The sequence below is a fragment of the Scaptodrosophila lebanonensis genome, unplaced genomic scaffold, assembly GCF_003285725.1.
Source record: "Scaptodrosophila lebanonensis strain 11010-0011.00,11010-0021.00 unplaced genomic scaffold, SlebRS2 tig00000098-arrow-pilon, whole genome shotgun sequence".
Taxonomy (NCBI): domain Eukaryota; kingdom Metazoa; phylum Arthropoda; class Insecta; order Diptera; family Drosophilidae; genus Scaptodrosophila; species Scaptodrosophila lebanonensis.
The window spans coordinates 2,339,775-2,351,451 of NW_022060568.1; the positions used below are offsets into that span (position 1 = coordinate 2,339,775).

Genomic DNA, 11,677 nt, shown 5'->3' on the forward strand with positions numbered 1-11,677 from the left:
TTAATCACACTTTTGTAAATATTTTGCTACTGCCTAACTCTGTTCTTTTTCACTTTTCTCTCACTCTCCCACTCTCCAAGTTTCCGCTCTCACTTTTGATATTATTTCCATTCTCTTTTATCGTAAATGTTGTTTGCATTTTCCTTAATATTTTTTTTTTACTTAAAAATCATGACTGTGGTGTTTTATTTACTATTATTTTTAATTATATTAAAGACACATGCGTTAAAAACCTAATTTTACATAATGAAGTGGAAGTACATACACACACATAGAAGAAAGCAATATACAGAAAGCGTTCATTCTGCTTAACGACAACATTTTTACATATGTACATACATACTTATGTATGTACATATGTTGTTGTTGGTGTCGCAATACACACACACACACACACATGATCGCATATATCGACAATATACAACAGCCTATATAAATACATACATATGTACATACATAACATACATATTCGTACATAGAGATTGTATGCAATATTGGAGTTTTCAAAAAAGTCAACAAAGCGCAGCTTGCAATTAAATTGTTTAAACATTTTTTCACCTTCTGTCTAACTGGAGTTGTTTAATTTAAGCGAAATGTGTTTTTTAATGATTTGTAGCAGCTTAAGTGAATTTTTTATGTGTATAAATAAACTAAATAAACATTTTTTATTGTAACCGCAAACTGTTTTATTTGACAAAAAAATCCACAAATGTTAACACATTTATTTTTAATGCTGCAAGTTCGTTGAAAAGTTGATCGCCGAAGCACTACTAAATTAATTTTTGAAGGTATATTTATACGTTTCCGTGTAACCTAAATGTTTGTCTAATAATTAAAATTCAAAAAACAAATGTAGAGGTCTTATTAATTATCGGTTTCTTGGCACCGTTTAGAGCAAAGAAATATTTTGCCGTTGAACTTCAGCATTAGAGCTGTAAAGCTAAGTTTACACCAAAAACAGACAAATTACCTCACTTCGAATAGCCTTATAATAAAGGTGATCCTAAGTTAGGTTGGATTGCGATTGAGCTCGCCCATGCATTCGCTTAGAAAGGATTATCTTAGAGTGCCAAAGATTTGTATGCAAATTATTCGCATCTGACCGTAGCTTAATTGTAAAGTGTCTGCTGCTGTATTGCGTTTTGAAAAGAAAATATTCTCAAATTCGAGCTCCTCTTGTAAAATAAAGGAAGTGTCCGCACCACATGTGGTCGGACCTTTGCTATAAATACTTTCAAGGGTGTGAGCTACTTCCGGAGTGTCTGACCACTGCCACCACAAAAACAACATTATTTACATAACACATACATACATATTTATGTATATATGTATGTATGTACATTTGTATTTGACGATCGCAAAAAATTCCGTTTACTTCTTGCATGGGAAATGGAGTGAAATAATGGAAACGATATCGCTAAGATTTTCCCCCTCTTTTCTTTTTCTTTGGGCAATTAGTATTGCACAATCGAAATGCTTGTGCATGCGATATGTAGACACAACAAAGACAACAACAGCACCAACAAAAACAACAGCAATATGTTAAGTGAGACAGCGGCACGCGTCTTCTGTGTGGTTCTGTGCATGAAAGGGAAGGAAGGATGCAATGTTGTGTCAGTGTATGTGTGTGTTGGTGTTGTGTTTGTTTTGACAAGTGTGCGCACGAGTACCGTTGGCCACTCTTGCGGTTCTTTGTGCGGGTGTGTTGTCGTTGTTGTTGTAGTTGCTCTTCTTTCTATGTTTGTGCGTGTGTGTGTGTTGTATTTGTTGGTATTCCATGCACAATTTGTCGTCACTTTTGATGACTTAATTCATTTAGCAGACACAATTACATAAACACATATGTATGTATGTACGTACATTTGTACATATGTACATAAATAAACGCTAAGCTGAGCTGAGCTGAGCTACAAAACAGCTGTCGTTTCTGCTGACCGCGCTGACGTCGATGGTCATTAGTTCCTTCATTCATTCTTCAACCATTCACTCATTCACATGGACATGGACGCATATAACACTGCCGGCTCCAACTATCTGCCCACTGCCTTCTCAAGTCTGACTCCACAATTCGGCCATGGAACCGATAGCAATAGTAGCGGCTGTTCCCTGGACTCCATGAGTGGTGGGGATGCTGGCGTGGCTGGTCCACGCAAACAGATGCCGCGTCAAAAGATCAATGCAAGAGAACGCTGTCGCACCTTTAAGTAAGTTTTTGGAGACACACAACACACAAACACACACACACACAAACAACTATGAAATTTCAGTGTAAATGCGGCTTACGAAGCGCTTAGGATTTTAATACCCACGGAACCAGTGAATCGAAAACTATCCAAAATAGAGGTAATACGTTTGGCCAGCAGCTATATAACACATTTACGCAGCACTTTGATAATGGGTAAAATTTACTTACATATGTATATCGATTTCATACATACAAACGTACAATATCCAATTCATTTCATTTCGCGTCTTTTCAGGTACAGATAAAAGTCCCTGCCTGTTGCAGCATTCGGGCAAGTGCAAGAGTGAATATGGATTGGCGCGCGTCAGCATTTGCACATTTTGCATGAAACAAAAATAACTTTACTCCACCGTTTAGTTTTTAAGTTTTTTTTTAAATAAAATAACGTTTATCCGTGCGAGTAGTTGTATGTTATTTTAGTGCCACCTGGCGGTCTTACGAAGAAGCTACATAGTCTGGTAAAAGACAGTTGGCAGCCTCGCACATCTGTTCCACAACTGTTGAATATAGTTAGTCAAATTTCATACTTCAGTTAACAGATGGCGCCAAAAATTGCTTACATATGGCAGCGCTTCTGCATTATTTTATCGGCAAGTATTGTAAATATTAGTTATCGATTCATTGCATATAGTAGGCAATGGATTTTTGGCGCGAATGACAGCAGTGTTATGAGTTGGAATTGAAATTAAAATCAGAGTGCCGTGACTGGGAAGGTAAGCTGATTTCCTAGAAAGAATTCTTCACACATATAAAAGCGGATTTTTTGTTATAGTTACTCATAGCACAATGAATTCAGCAAAGCGCGTGCTGTCGCCCATCAAGCCAGAGAATGACACTGAAAACAAACAGACCAAAAAAGTGAAAATATCCTTAAGCTTAGAAGGCCGTACGGCTCCATTGTCACCACAACAAAAAGAGAATGCAAGTACTGAGCACGCTGCTCTATTGGGGTGGGGGGACGATGATGTTGACGATATTGATTTCACTAAACTGGCGGCCGTTGAGCGCTGCTTCTTGGCTGCTAGTGAGGGTCAGAAGAAACCACAAATGACCACAACTGCATTAGAGCCAAGCGTGGTTATGGATCAAAGACGCGCCGTAGCTAAGCAAAATAAGGCACTTGATGAGTTATCAGCTCAAAACAACCTTACAGCGGCTGGACCAAAGCCGACTGATTGCGAGCTGAAGCAAGCGACGACTACTAAGGAGCTAATCAGCCTAAACCAGTTGCCGATCGACGCGGAAACCAAGGAACTTCTGGCGAGTCAACATATCACCATTTCGGGGCAACAGCTCATATTGGCCGACAAGAAGATCACTGTGATTGGAGATCAGCCCCTGTTTGCGGACCAGAAACTAACGCCCATTGCCATGGCTGCGCAGAAGTATTTGGCTGCCGACCACAAGCTCTCTCTGGAAGCGGAGCAAAAACTTTCGGCGGCTGAACAGCGGCTTGCGAAGTCAGAACAGCGCCGTGTGACGATGGAAAAGAAACGCTTAGAAAAGGAGCAGAAACGCGCTGCAGATCTCGAACAGAAACGCATTGCCAAGGAACAGAAACGTGCTGCTGTCGAGGAGCAGAAACGCTTGGCAGCTGAACAGAAACGTCTGGCGGCGGAAAAGAAGCATGCCGCCAGAAAGCAACTATCTCTGGCAAGGACAAGACAGGCAAAGAAGAAAGCGATTGCCAAGGTGGAGAAAAATCTGCGGGATCAGACCATTATTGGGCCAGAAAACACTGCGCTACTTCGTGATTCCAATGACTCGAACTCAACTGCGTCGGAGCTGGATACCTCTGCCGTTTTTCTAAAGCCGGCTGTGCCACAGCTTGAAACTAAACCGAAGTCTACGTCCTTCAAACATTCGTTGCCTGAAGACACCAGCCAGATACCGCAGCAGTCTGGTATGGCAGAACAGCTCTCCCCGATAGAGCCCTCCTCATCGAACCTGAACCAGTCGCCCAAAACTGAACAGCTCCCTGCAGCAGAGCAGTCGAAGACCGAGGACAAAAATCGACCCAAACTCAATCTGACGCTCTGGCAACGATGCTTGGTGGAAAGCACTTGGCGCAAACCGAAGACCTCAGATTTGGTGCTGGTATTGCGCAGTGACGATAAAGAAGTAGCCGAGTGTGTTCTCCAAGGCCCCTGGATGCATACGCAGGTTCAATCCGGCGACTTAGTGTCAGTTCAGGCGGATTGGGACCAAAACAACAAACACTATGTTGTCAACCGCAATGTCGGATTAATAGCCGTTCACCCGGACATACTTATTTCGACCACTACGGTAGCCAGTTCACTGTTCTGTCGCCGCAAAGCGGTCCTTATGGAACGATTTCGTGGCATAGATACAGGAAATGTGGCGGTAAGTGGCAAAATTTTAATTCCAATTGAAAAGCGATAATAATACTCAGTACGAGTATTCAGCTCACTTAGGCATTATTTGATGACTTTGAAAACACCTTTATTTACTTTTGGGATTTACATCCAAAAACATCTTTTTTTTTAAATGACTAAACATCAGTTAAGTTCCTTTTAGACAACATCCGCTATGGATTAAAATGTGATATAAATATGCCTTAGCTTCGATCTAAAAAGATATCTTATGAGCAAATATTTTAAAGATATTTTCCATCTTAAATGAAAACACGTAATTGCGTAATTATGAGATAAAAATAGACAGGCCGCAGGCAGATGGATAGACAAATAATAAAAGGTACTTTAATATTAATCATTATAGATGGTGATCGGCACGGCTGTGCATAAAATGTTCGAAATCGCCATAACGCAAGATATGAGGAGCCCCAGCCAATTGGAGCGAATTGTCGAGGAGATGGTGCATAGCACGGACATGATAAAGGTGCTGTACGCAAACAAACTGAAGATGGCCGAGTTTTCGGAAGGTCTGACCAAATTTGTGGACCCCATCATAACGTTCATTAGACAATTTGTGCACGACTGTGAGAAACGCGTGCCGTTGCCCGAACAGTTCCAAGGCCATATACATCGGGTGGTGGACATTGAGGAGAATCTGTGGGTGCCACGGTTGGGGCTGAAGGGGAAGATTGACGCCACTGTAACTCTCCGCCCTAAACAAGGCGAGTGCAATAAATACCACGATCCCGTACCACTCGAACTGAAAACCGGACGGCCCAGTTTCTCCTTTGAGCATCAGGGCCAACTGCTGCTCTATCAGCTGATGAGCAGGGCTCTGGGCAGTAAGGTAGACAACGGACTGCTGGTCTATATACGCGACGGCATTGTGCGAGAAGTTTTATCCGCACGTAATGAACAACGCGATCTGATAATTGCGCGCAACGAATTGGCTCATTATTTTACCCGTGAGGCGCAAGTTCCAGCAGCGGGCGCTTCGCTCAAAGTCAACAACGAGGGCATGATTTTGCAGCCCTTCCCTCTGCCCGAACCCATATCTCATCATAGCGCCTGTAGCAAGTGTCCTTATGTCACCATTTGCAGCAGTTTTGCTGCCACAGATCCCGATCTAGAATTGTCGGAATCCCACCCACTTCGGAAACTAATGCCGCAGAAATTGGAGCACTTGAACCCTGTGGACTTCGAGTACTTCATACACTGGTGTGGGCTTCTTACATTGGAGGAGCAGGAAGCGCGCAAATCAGTTAACATATCCGCGCTGTGGAACCTGCCACGAATTGTGCGCCAACAGCAGGGTCGTGCCATATTAGATCTCTATCTGCGGCCCCTCAGCTCCGTGTTCTCAGATGGCGATCGTTTCCATCACACGATGCATGTGCACCCAGAAGCGTTAACCGAGGAATTGGATTTAACCCTCAGCGGCGTAAGTTCATGTTAAAGTACCTTGTAAATAGCCCCTATGACTCCGGCATGCGTAAGAATCCAGATAACTCGCCTATCCTTCTTTCAATTCCATGATTGGTAGTCCACGATTGAACATAATCTATATTATTTCTTCATTAAACCCCACTTGACTACTAAATATTATATTTTCAATCTGTGATTCCCTTAATTTCCTCTTTTTGATTCGTAATTAATACATTAAATAATTAATTAATTAATTAAAGTAATTAATTAAAGTAAACTCAATTTGGATTTAGGTTAGCTGAGTCCATATACCAAGTTTGTTCGCTGTACGTCAAACCGTTTCCGAAATCCAGGCGTTCATGCAGACAGACGAAAAAACGGAGATGTCTGATCAGGAATATTCGTGATTGCGTGCGAAACGCTTCTATCTGCTTTTTGATACTTTGTAAAAACAAAATATAGCTACTTATTACCTTGTCTGATTAAGATATTGTCCTCCCGTCTCTCTTTCCACAGTTTGAATTGGGCGAGTATGTCATCATAAGTTCAACAGATCGCTTGGCTATTTCGACGGGATTCATCAAGTCGCTCACGAAGGACAGCGTTGGCTTGCTGTTGGAGCGGGACTTGAGAAAATTGAATGAGCACAGCCGCTTTATTATAGACAAGCACGAGTCGCAGTCGTTCAATGTCTTCAGTTTCACAAACCTGGGTCTGTTGATAGATGCCTCCGATCGTGGGGCCCAACTGCGCCAGATTATTATCGACCGCATACCGCCCATCTATTCAAAGGAGCTGCCAAGAACCATCTACGATGATGGCCACATCATACTATCCGGCCTTAATTCGTTGCAACGCAACGCTCTGTTGCGTGCCGTCGCAACCAATTCGTATTTGCTGTTGAAGGGCCTGCCGGGCACAGGGAAAACCGAAACCCTGGTGGCACTAATTCGATTCCTGAACTTGATGGACCGCACGGTGCTCATCACGTCGCACACTCACTCGGCCGTGGACAACCTGATGGTACGTCTGTTGCCGTTCGACCTACCTATGCTGCGATTGGGCGCTCCGGCGCGCACCCATCCGAAACTTATGGAAATTAACGAGGCTGTGCTGACAAAATCCTGCAAAAATGAGGAGGATATGGAAGAGGTGTTCGCCTCACGCACCATTGTGGGCGTCACCTGTTTGGGCAGCAATCATGTGATCTTCAATCACCAGAAATTTGATTATTGCATTGTAGATGAGGCGACCCAAGTCTTTCAGCCCACAGTGCTTCGACCGCTCTGGCACTGTTCCAAATTTATACTCGTCGGGGATCCGGATCAGTTGCCGCCGTTGGTGAAGTCGCGGGTCGCACGCCAACGGGGTGCCGATGAATCGCTGTTCCATCGCCTGGACTCCAAATTTTCGACAGTGATGCTCACCAAACAATATCGCATGAATCGAGCCATTACCAAGCTGGCGAATGCCCTCACCTATGACGGAGCCCTAGAGTGTGGCAACGATCTGGTGGAGAAGTCTGGAATGCCTCTTTCCAAGCAGCCCAGCGGTCCGCGTTGGGTGGTTCGTGCTCTGCAATCCCATGTGGATCAATCGGTAATACTGCTGGACACCTTGGATAGCTACGAGCGAATGAATGCCTATGCGATGACCCACAAGCCAATCGGCGCTACCGGCGATATTGTCGAGCAGCACTATGGATTGGATGGTAAGAAGACATATCAACAGCCGCAGCGGATGAGACGCATCACTAAGTATGCCAATCCCTGCGAGCTTGCTGTCGTTTTTCAAATACTTCGTCGCCTGCTCGAGGCTGGCTGCCCTCCATCGGAAATAGGCGTCATTGCGCCCTATCGCGCCCAGGTGGAGCTCATGCGTAGCCTTATCTCGAAGTGCGTTAAGCCAAGGATGGACCTGGTGGAGTTCAATACCGTCGATCAGTATCAGGGACGCGACAAGAGCGTGATTATTTATTCTTGCACCAAGACCTGCGATCCATCATTGGATGCTGAACGGCCACACGATGCTGAGATTCTCGAGGATAAGCGTCGTCTCACTGTCGCCATCACGCGTGCCAAGCATAAGCTCATCATTCTTGGCGACGTCAAGTGCCTGCAGCGTCATGGACCCTTTCAGAAGCTATTTGCCAGCATTCCCAGCATCTGCCGCATAGAGCTCGATGATGGCTCCCAGGGCTTTAGCTGGCACTCCGTCTTTTCTGACTTCAACAAACTTTGGGAGCACTCTCCCAAGGACGCCAATTGATTATTCTAACTAATAAGCCAGACTATTTATTTACTTTTTTTTTTGTTTTTTTGAAATTATTACAATGTTGACGATTAGACTTAATAGACTATTCCTGATTTCCTTTAAGGATTGAAGGATTGACATTTTAGGGACATCTTTACGTTTGTTCCCTGTTGCTCTAATAATAAAATAAAACAAAATCCAAGACTAATATACATATCTTAAAAAAAAAACAAGTGTCATAGCTCTCTTAAGCATTAAATTACGTGTGGAACTTAAACAGCGCATGCTGACAAAGTCCTAACCGGTTTGGATTGCCAAACTACTACCGTCTTGACCGTCGCGGCGCCATGCTGGTCCAGCTGAAGAAACTGAACCACCCCGCCCCTCCAACGAAGACAGTTTTAAGTAAAACCTCGCCAACAGGTTATCCTCGGCGATGCAAACATTAAGGGTCCACAACTGGAGCTGGGCTTGATAAGGTTGTCAGTTCTTAACAGGTTGGCTTTTGAAAAGTGGAATGTCCAGACACTGATATGAGTCGAGCAATCACGAAAGCCCTGCTCAAAAGATTCAATACTTCATGGCAAGCCAGAATCTGACGTTTTTAGCTTGACGATCCTGTTCCCGGCAATAGTCTCCAAAGTGTATAAAATAGAAAAGTCCCCAATAAAAACAATAACTACACCCACCAGTAAACGCCAAATAACTGAAACCCCAGAATTATGAAGCTGACTTCATACCCATCGATTGTTTCGTCATTGCTAGTTTTGTAGCTGTAGCAAACTATATTTTAATACAGTGCTATGATTGCTTTGAATCGAACTGACCTTAAATTTATGATTAATTGCAATATTTTAGAAATCTGTGTGCCAATTATTTGCCTGTCTGACCATAGCTATGTTTGCAATCCCTAAAAAGAATAAATGTATCCTTCCCATCAGCTTTAATTCACAAACTTATACAGGTTCTCTGTAATTATAATTGAAATTGCTTTAACTTTATGATTTGTTGTGACATTTAAATGATTTGCGTGCCAATTTTTTGTCTGTCTGACCATTGCAGTCCCAAAAATGATTGAAATCCTTACTTTCCCATCAGCTTTAATTAACAAACTTATGCAGCTTTTCTGTTATTTCGATTGAAATTGAATTTAATTTAGTATTTGTTATGACATTTCAACGATTTGCGTACGAATTTTTTGCCTGTCTGACCATATGTTTGCAATCCCTAAAAAGGGATAGATGCATCCTTCCCGTCAGCTTTAATTAACAAACTTATGCAGGTTCTCTCGTCGTCTGTTTGAAATTGTGATATTTCACAAATTTGTTTGCCAATTATTTGCCTGTGTGACCACCAGCAGCTGCTATGGGAGCCGCCAAATTGATTTGCCATCGGCATTAATGAATTGAATTGTGTAGACCCTCTGTTCGTGTAGATATACATATGTATTTATTAATTCTTTGTTGAAAACTTCAGAGATATACTGAACTGTTACATCGACTTGTTATATATAAATTCGAACCACAAGCTTAATACAAATACAATACATAAATATCGATTTTATAATTTAATTTATTAAGCATAAATCTTAACACTAGAAAGGTGTGCCCGGGTGAATTATTGGCATGCAAGTTATAAATGGAATTCAAGTTGGTTTCGTTGCAACTCCTTTCGATTACAATTTCATTCTTTTTATTTTTTATTTGTATTTTCCTTCCTTCCATCCTTTATTCATGTTTGTTCTTTGTTTGTTTGTTATTAGTTCAGTTCGGGCCCAAAGCACATTTATTTATTTCTGGCTTTCACATCAGGCGTACATCGATGTGTTTGGATGAAAGTGCACAAAATGTTGACCAAGCTGTCCCACATCTGGCATAAAGAATTTGGTGCTACGCTGTCCCATGGATCACAGATGCGGGTTTTGCCATTTTCCTCTTTCTTTTTTTTGTTTTTTTTTTTTTTGTTGGGGGTGGGGGGAGGGAAAACACCTTTAAAAATTTTTCACACAGAACCGTCGCTAACGTCCGTTTTACATATATGTATGTATACATGTATATATATATATATATAATTTAGCGTATATATTATACATATACTGTATTTACATCGACAATGAGTTGAAGCCCAACGATGAATTCAATGTATGTATGTATTTCCTTGTTCTTCCGTCCATCTAATCTATGAAAAAAAATCAATTATCTCTATATTCTCCAGTCCATCTTATGGAGTTCGTCCTCTCAAAAAAAAAATCAATTATTTCTATTTGCTCCAATCCATCTTATGGAGTATTTCTCAAAAAAATTCAATTATTTCTATGTTCTCCAGTCCATCGAATCGTTAATCGTTAATCGTCCATCAATAGTTAAATGATTGGGTGACCGAAACATTTACTTTTCATCTCTCTTCTTCCTCTTCCTCTTCCTCTTCTTCTTCTTCGGTTTTTTACATGTATATATACGTGTATACTCGTATATTGATCAAAAAGCTTTTCACAATTTAAGAGTAATTAGTCGGTTTTATATAGCGATGTTCTCTGGTAGATTAGCAAAAACTAATTTGTACCCTTTGTGCATGTGAGAGATCTCTTTCAATATTGCGCGCTTTTCCTCTGACTTTCCGGCTTAGGTTTATTCCTTTTGTGATCTTTCACCAAAACACATTAATACATCTATATACTTGTATATTCATATACATATATATAGGTATATATATACTTATATACATATATGCGTATTGCACATTTTAGTTTTGGCCATCAATGGTTCATCCAATTAGCATCAGCAGCACATATTATTAACCAATTAAAATATTTATTCGAGTACAAAAAAAAAAAATAAAAAAATAAAAATAAAAACAAAAATCATTTTGCAAATGAGCTTCGAGACCACGATTCAGATTCAGATTCCGATTGCGATTCAGATCCAGATTCAAGATCAGATTCAGCGGCTGTTGTTGCTGTTGTGATTGGTATTGGTTATATTTTTACTGTACACTTCTTTTGATCCACAATGGTGTTGATGAAGATATTGATGATGGGTGTAGGGAACGTGAGTGTGATGGAATAATTGCGGCTGGGGCTGGGGATGGGGATGGGGGTGGGATTGACTGTCCGCATGGCTGCCCGGAAGGGCTGGCGATGAGACAGATGGGGACATTGGCGGCGTTAATGCTGGACCGGCTATTGTGTCCCCCATGTTTAAGTACAATGATGGACATGGTCCCATTTGTGGTATTATCATTGGTGGGTTATCCATCTCTGGCTTTTTAGCGATCATATGCGCTTGCTGGTGTTGTTGTTGCTGCTGCTGTTGTTGTTGCTGTTGTTGCTCGTCAGCAACCTGCGCAGCAACAACAGCTGCTGCTGCCGCCTTCGATATTA

General features: G+C 41.8%; 2 protein-coding genes across 2 annotated transcripts; both read left to right on the top strand.

Moving 5' to 3' along the window:
• Positions 1-2,001: 2,001 nt before the first annotated feature.
• On the top strand, positions 2,002-2,584 carry LOC115627973 (transcription factor 15). Its single transcript, XM_030523868.1, has 3 exons — positions 2,002-2,204; positions 2,268-2,398; positions 2,481-2,584. The coding sequence occupies exons 1-3, from the start codon at positions 2,002-2,004 to the stop codon at positions 2,582-2,584; spliced, it is 438 nt and encodes a 145-aa protein (XP_030379728.1).
• A 295-nt stretch (positions 2,585-2,879) lies between these two features.
• LOC115627899 (DNA replication ATP-dependent helicase/nuclease DNA2) lies at positions 2,880-8,489 on the top strand. The gene is made up of 4 exons (XM_030523793.1): positions 2,880-2,958; positions 3,018-4,609; positions 4,985-6,061; positions 6,562-8,489. The coding sequence occupies exons 2-4, from the start codon at positions 3,032-3,034 to the stop codon at positions 8,311-8,313; spliced, it is 4,407 nt and encodes a 1,468-aa protein (XP_030379653.1). The 5' UTR covers positions 2,880-2,958; positions 3,018-3,031; the 3' UTR covers positions 8,314-8,489.
• Positions 8,490-11,677: the final 3,188 nt, after the last annotated feature.

Excerpts from the sequence above, each read along its gene's own strand:
- LOC115627973 (XM_030523868.1), top strand. The coding sequence starts at position 2,002 with ATGGACGCATATAACACTGCCGGCTCCAACTATCTGCCCACTGCCTTC. Across the intron at positions 2,205-2,267 it reads GAACGCTGTCGCACCTTTAA|TGTAAATGCGGCTTACGAAG; the intron begins GTAAGTTTTTGG and ends ATGAAATTTCAG. Across the intron at positions 2,399-2,480 it reads ACGCAGCACTTTGATAATGG|GTACAGATAAAAGTCCCTGC; the intron begins GTAAAATTTACT and ends GCGTCTTTTCAG.
- LOC115627899 (XM_030523793.1), top strand. The coding sequence starts at position 3,032 with ATGAATTCAGCAAAGCGCGTGCTGTCGCCCATCAAGCCAGAGAATGAC. Across the intron at positions 4,610-4,984 it reads TAGATACAGGAAATGTGGCG|ATGGTGATCGGCACGGCTGT; the intron begins GTAAGTGGCAAA and ends TAATCATTATAG. Across the intron at positions 6,062-6,561 it reads TGGATTTAACCCTCAGCGGC|TTTGAATTGGGCGAGTATGT; the intron begins GTAAGTTCATGT and ends CTCTTTCCACAG.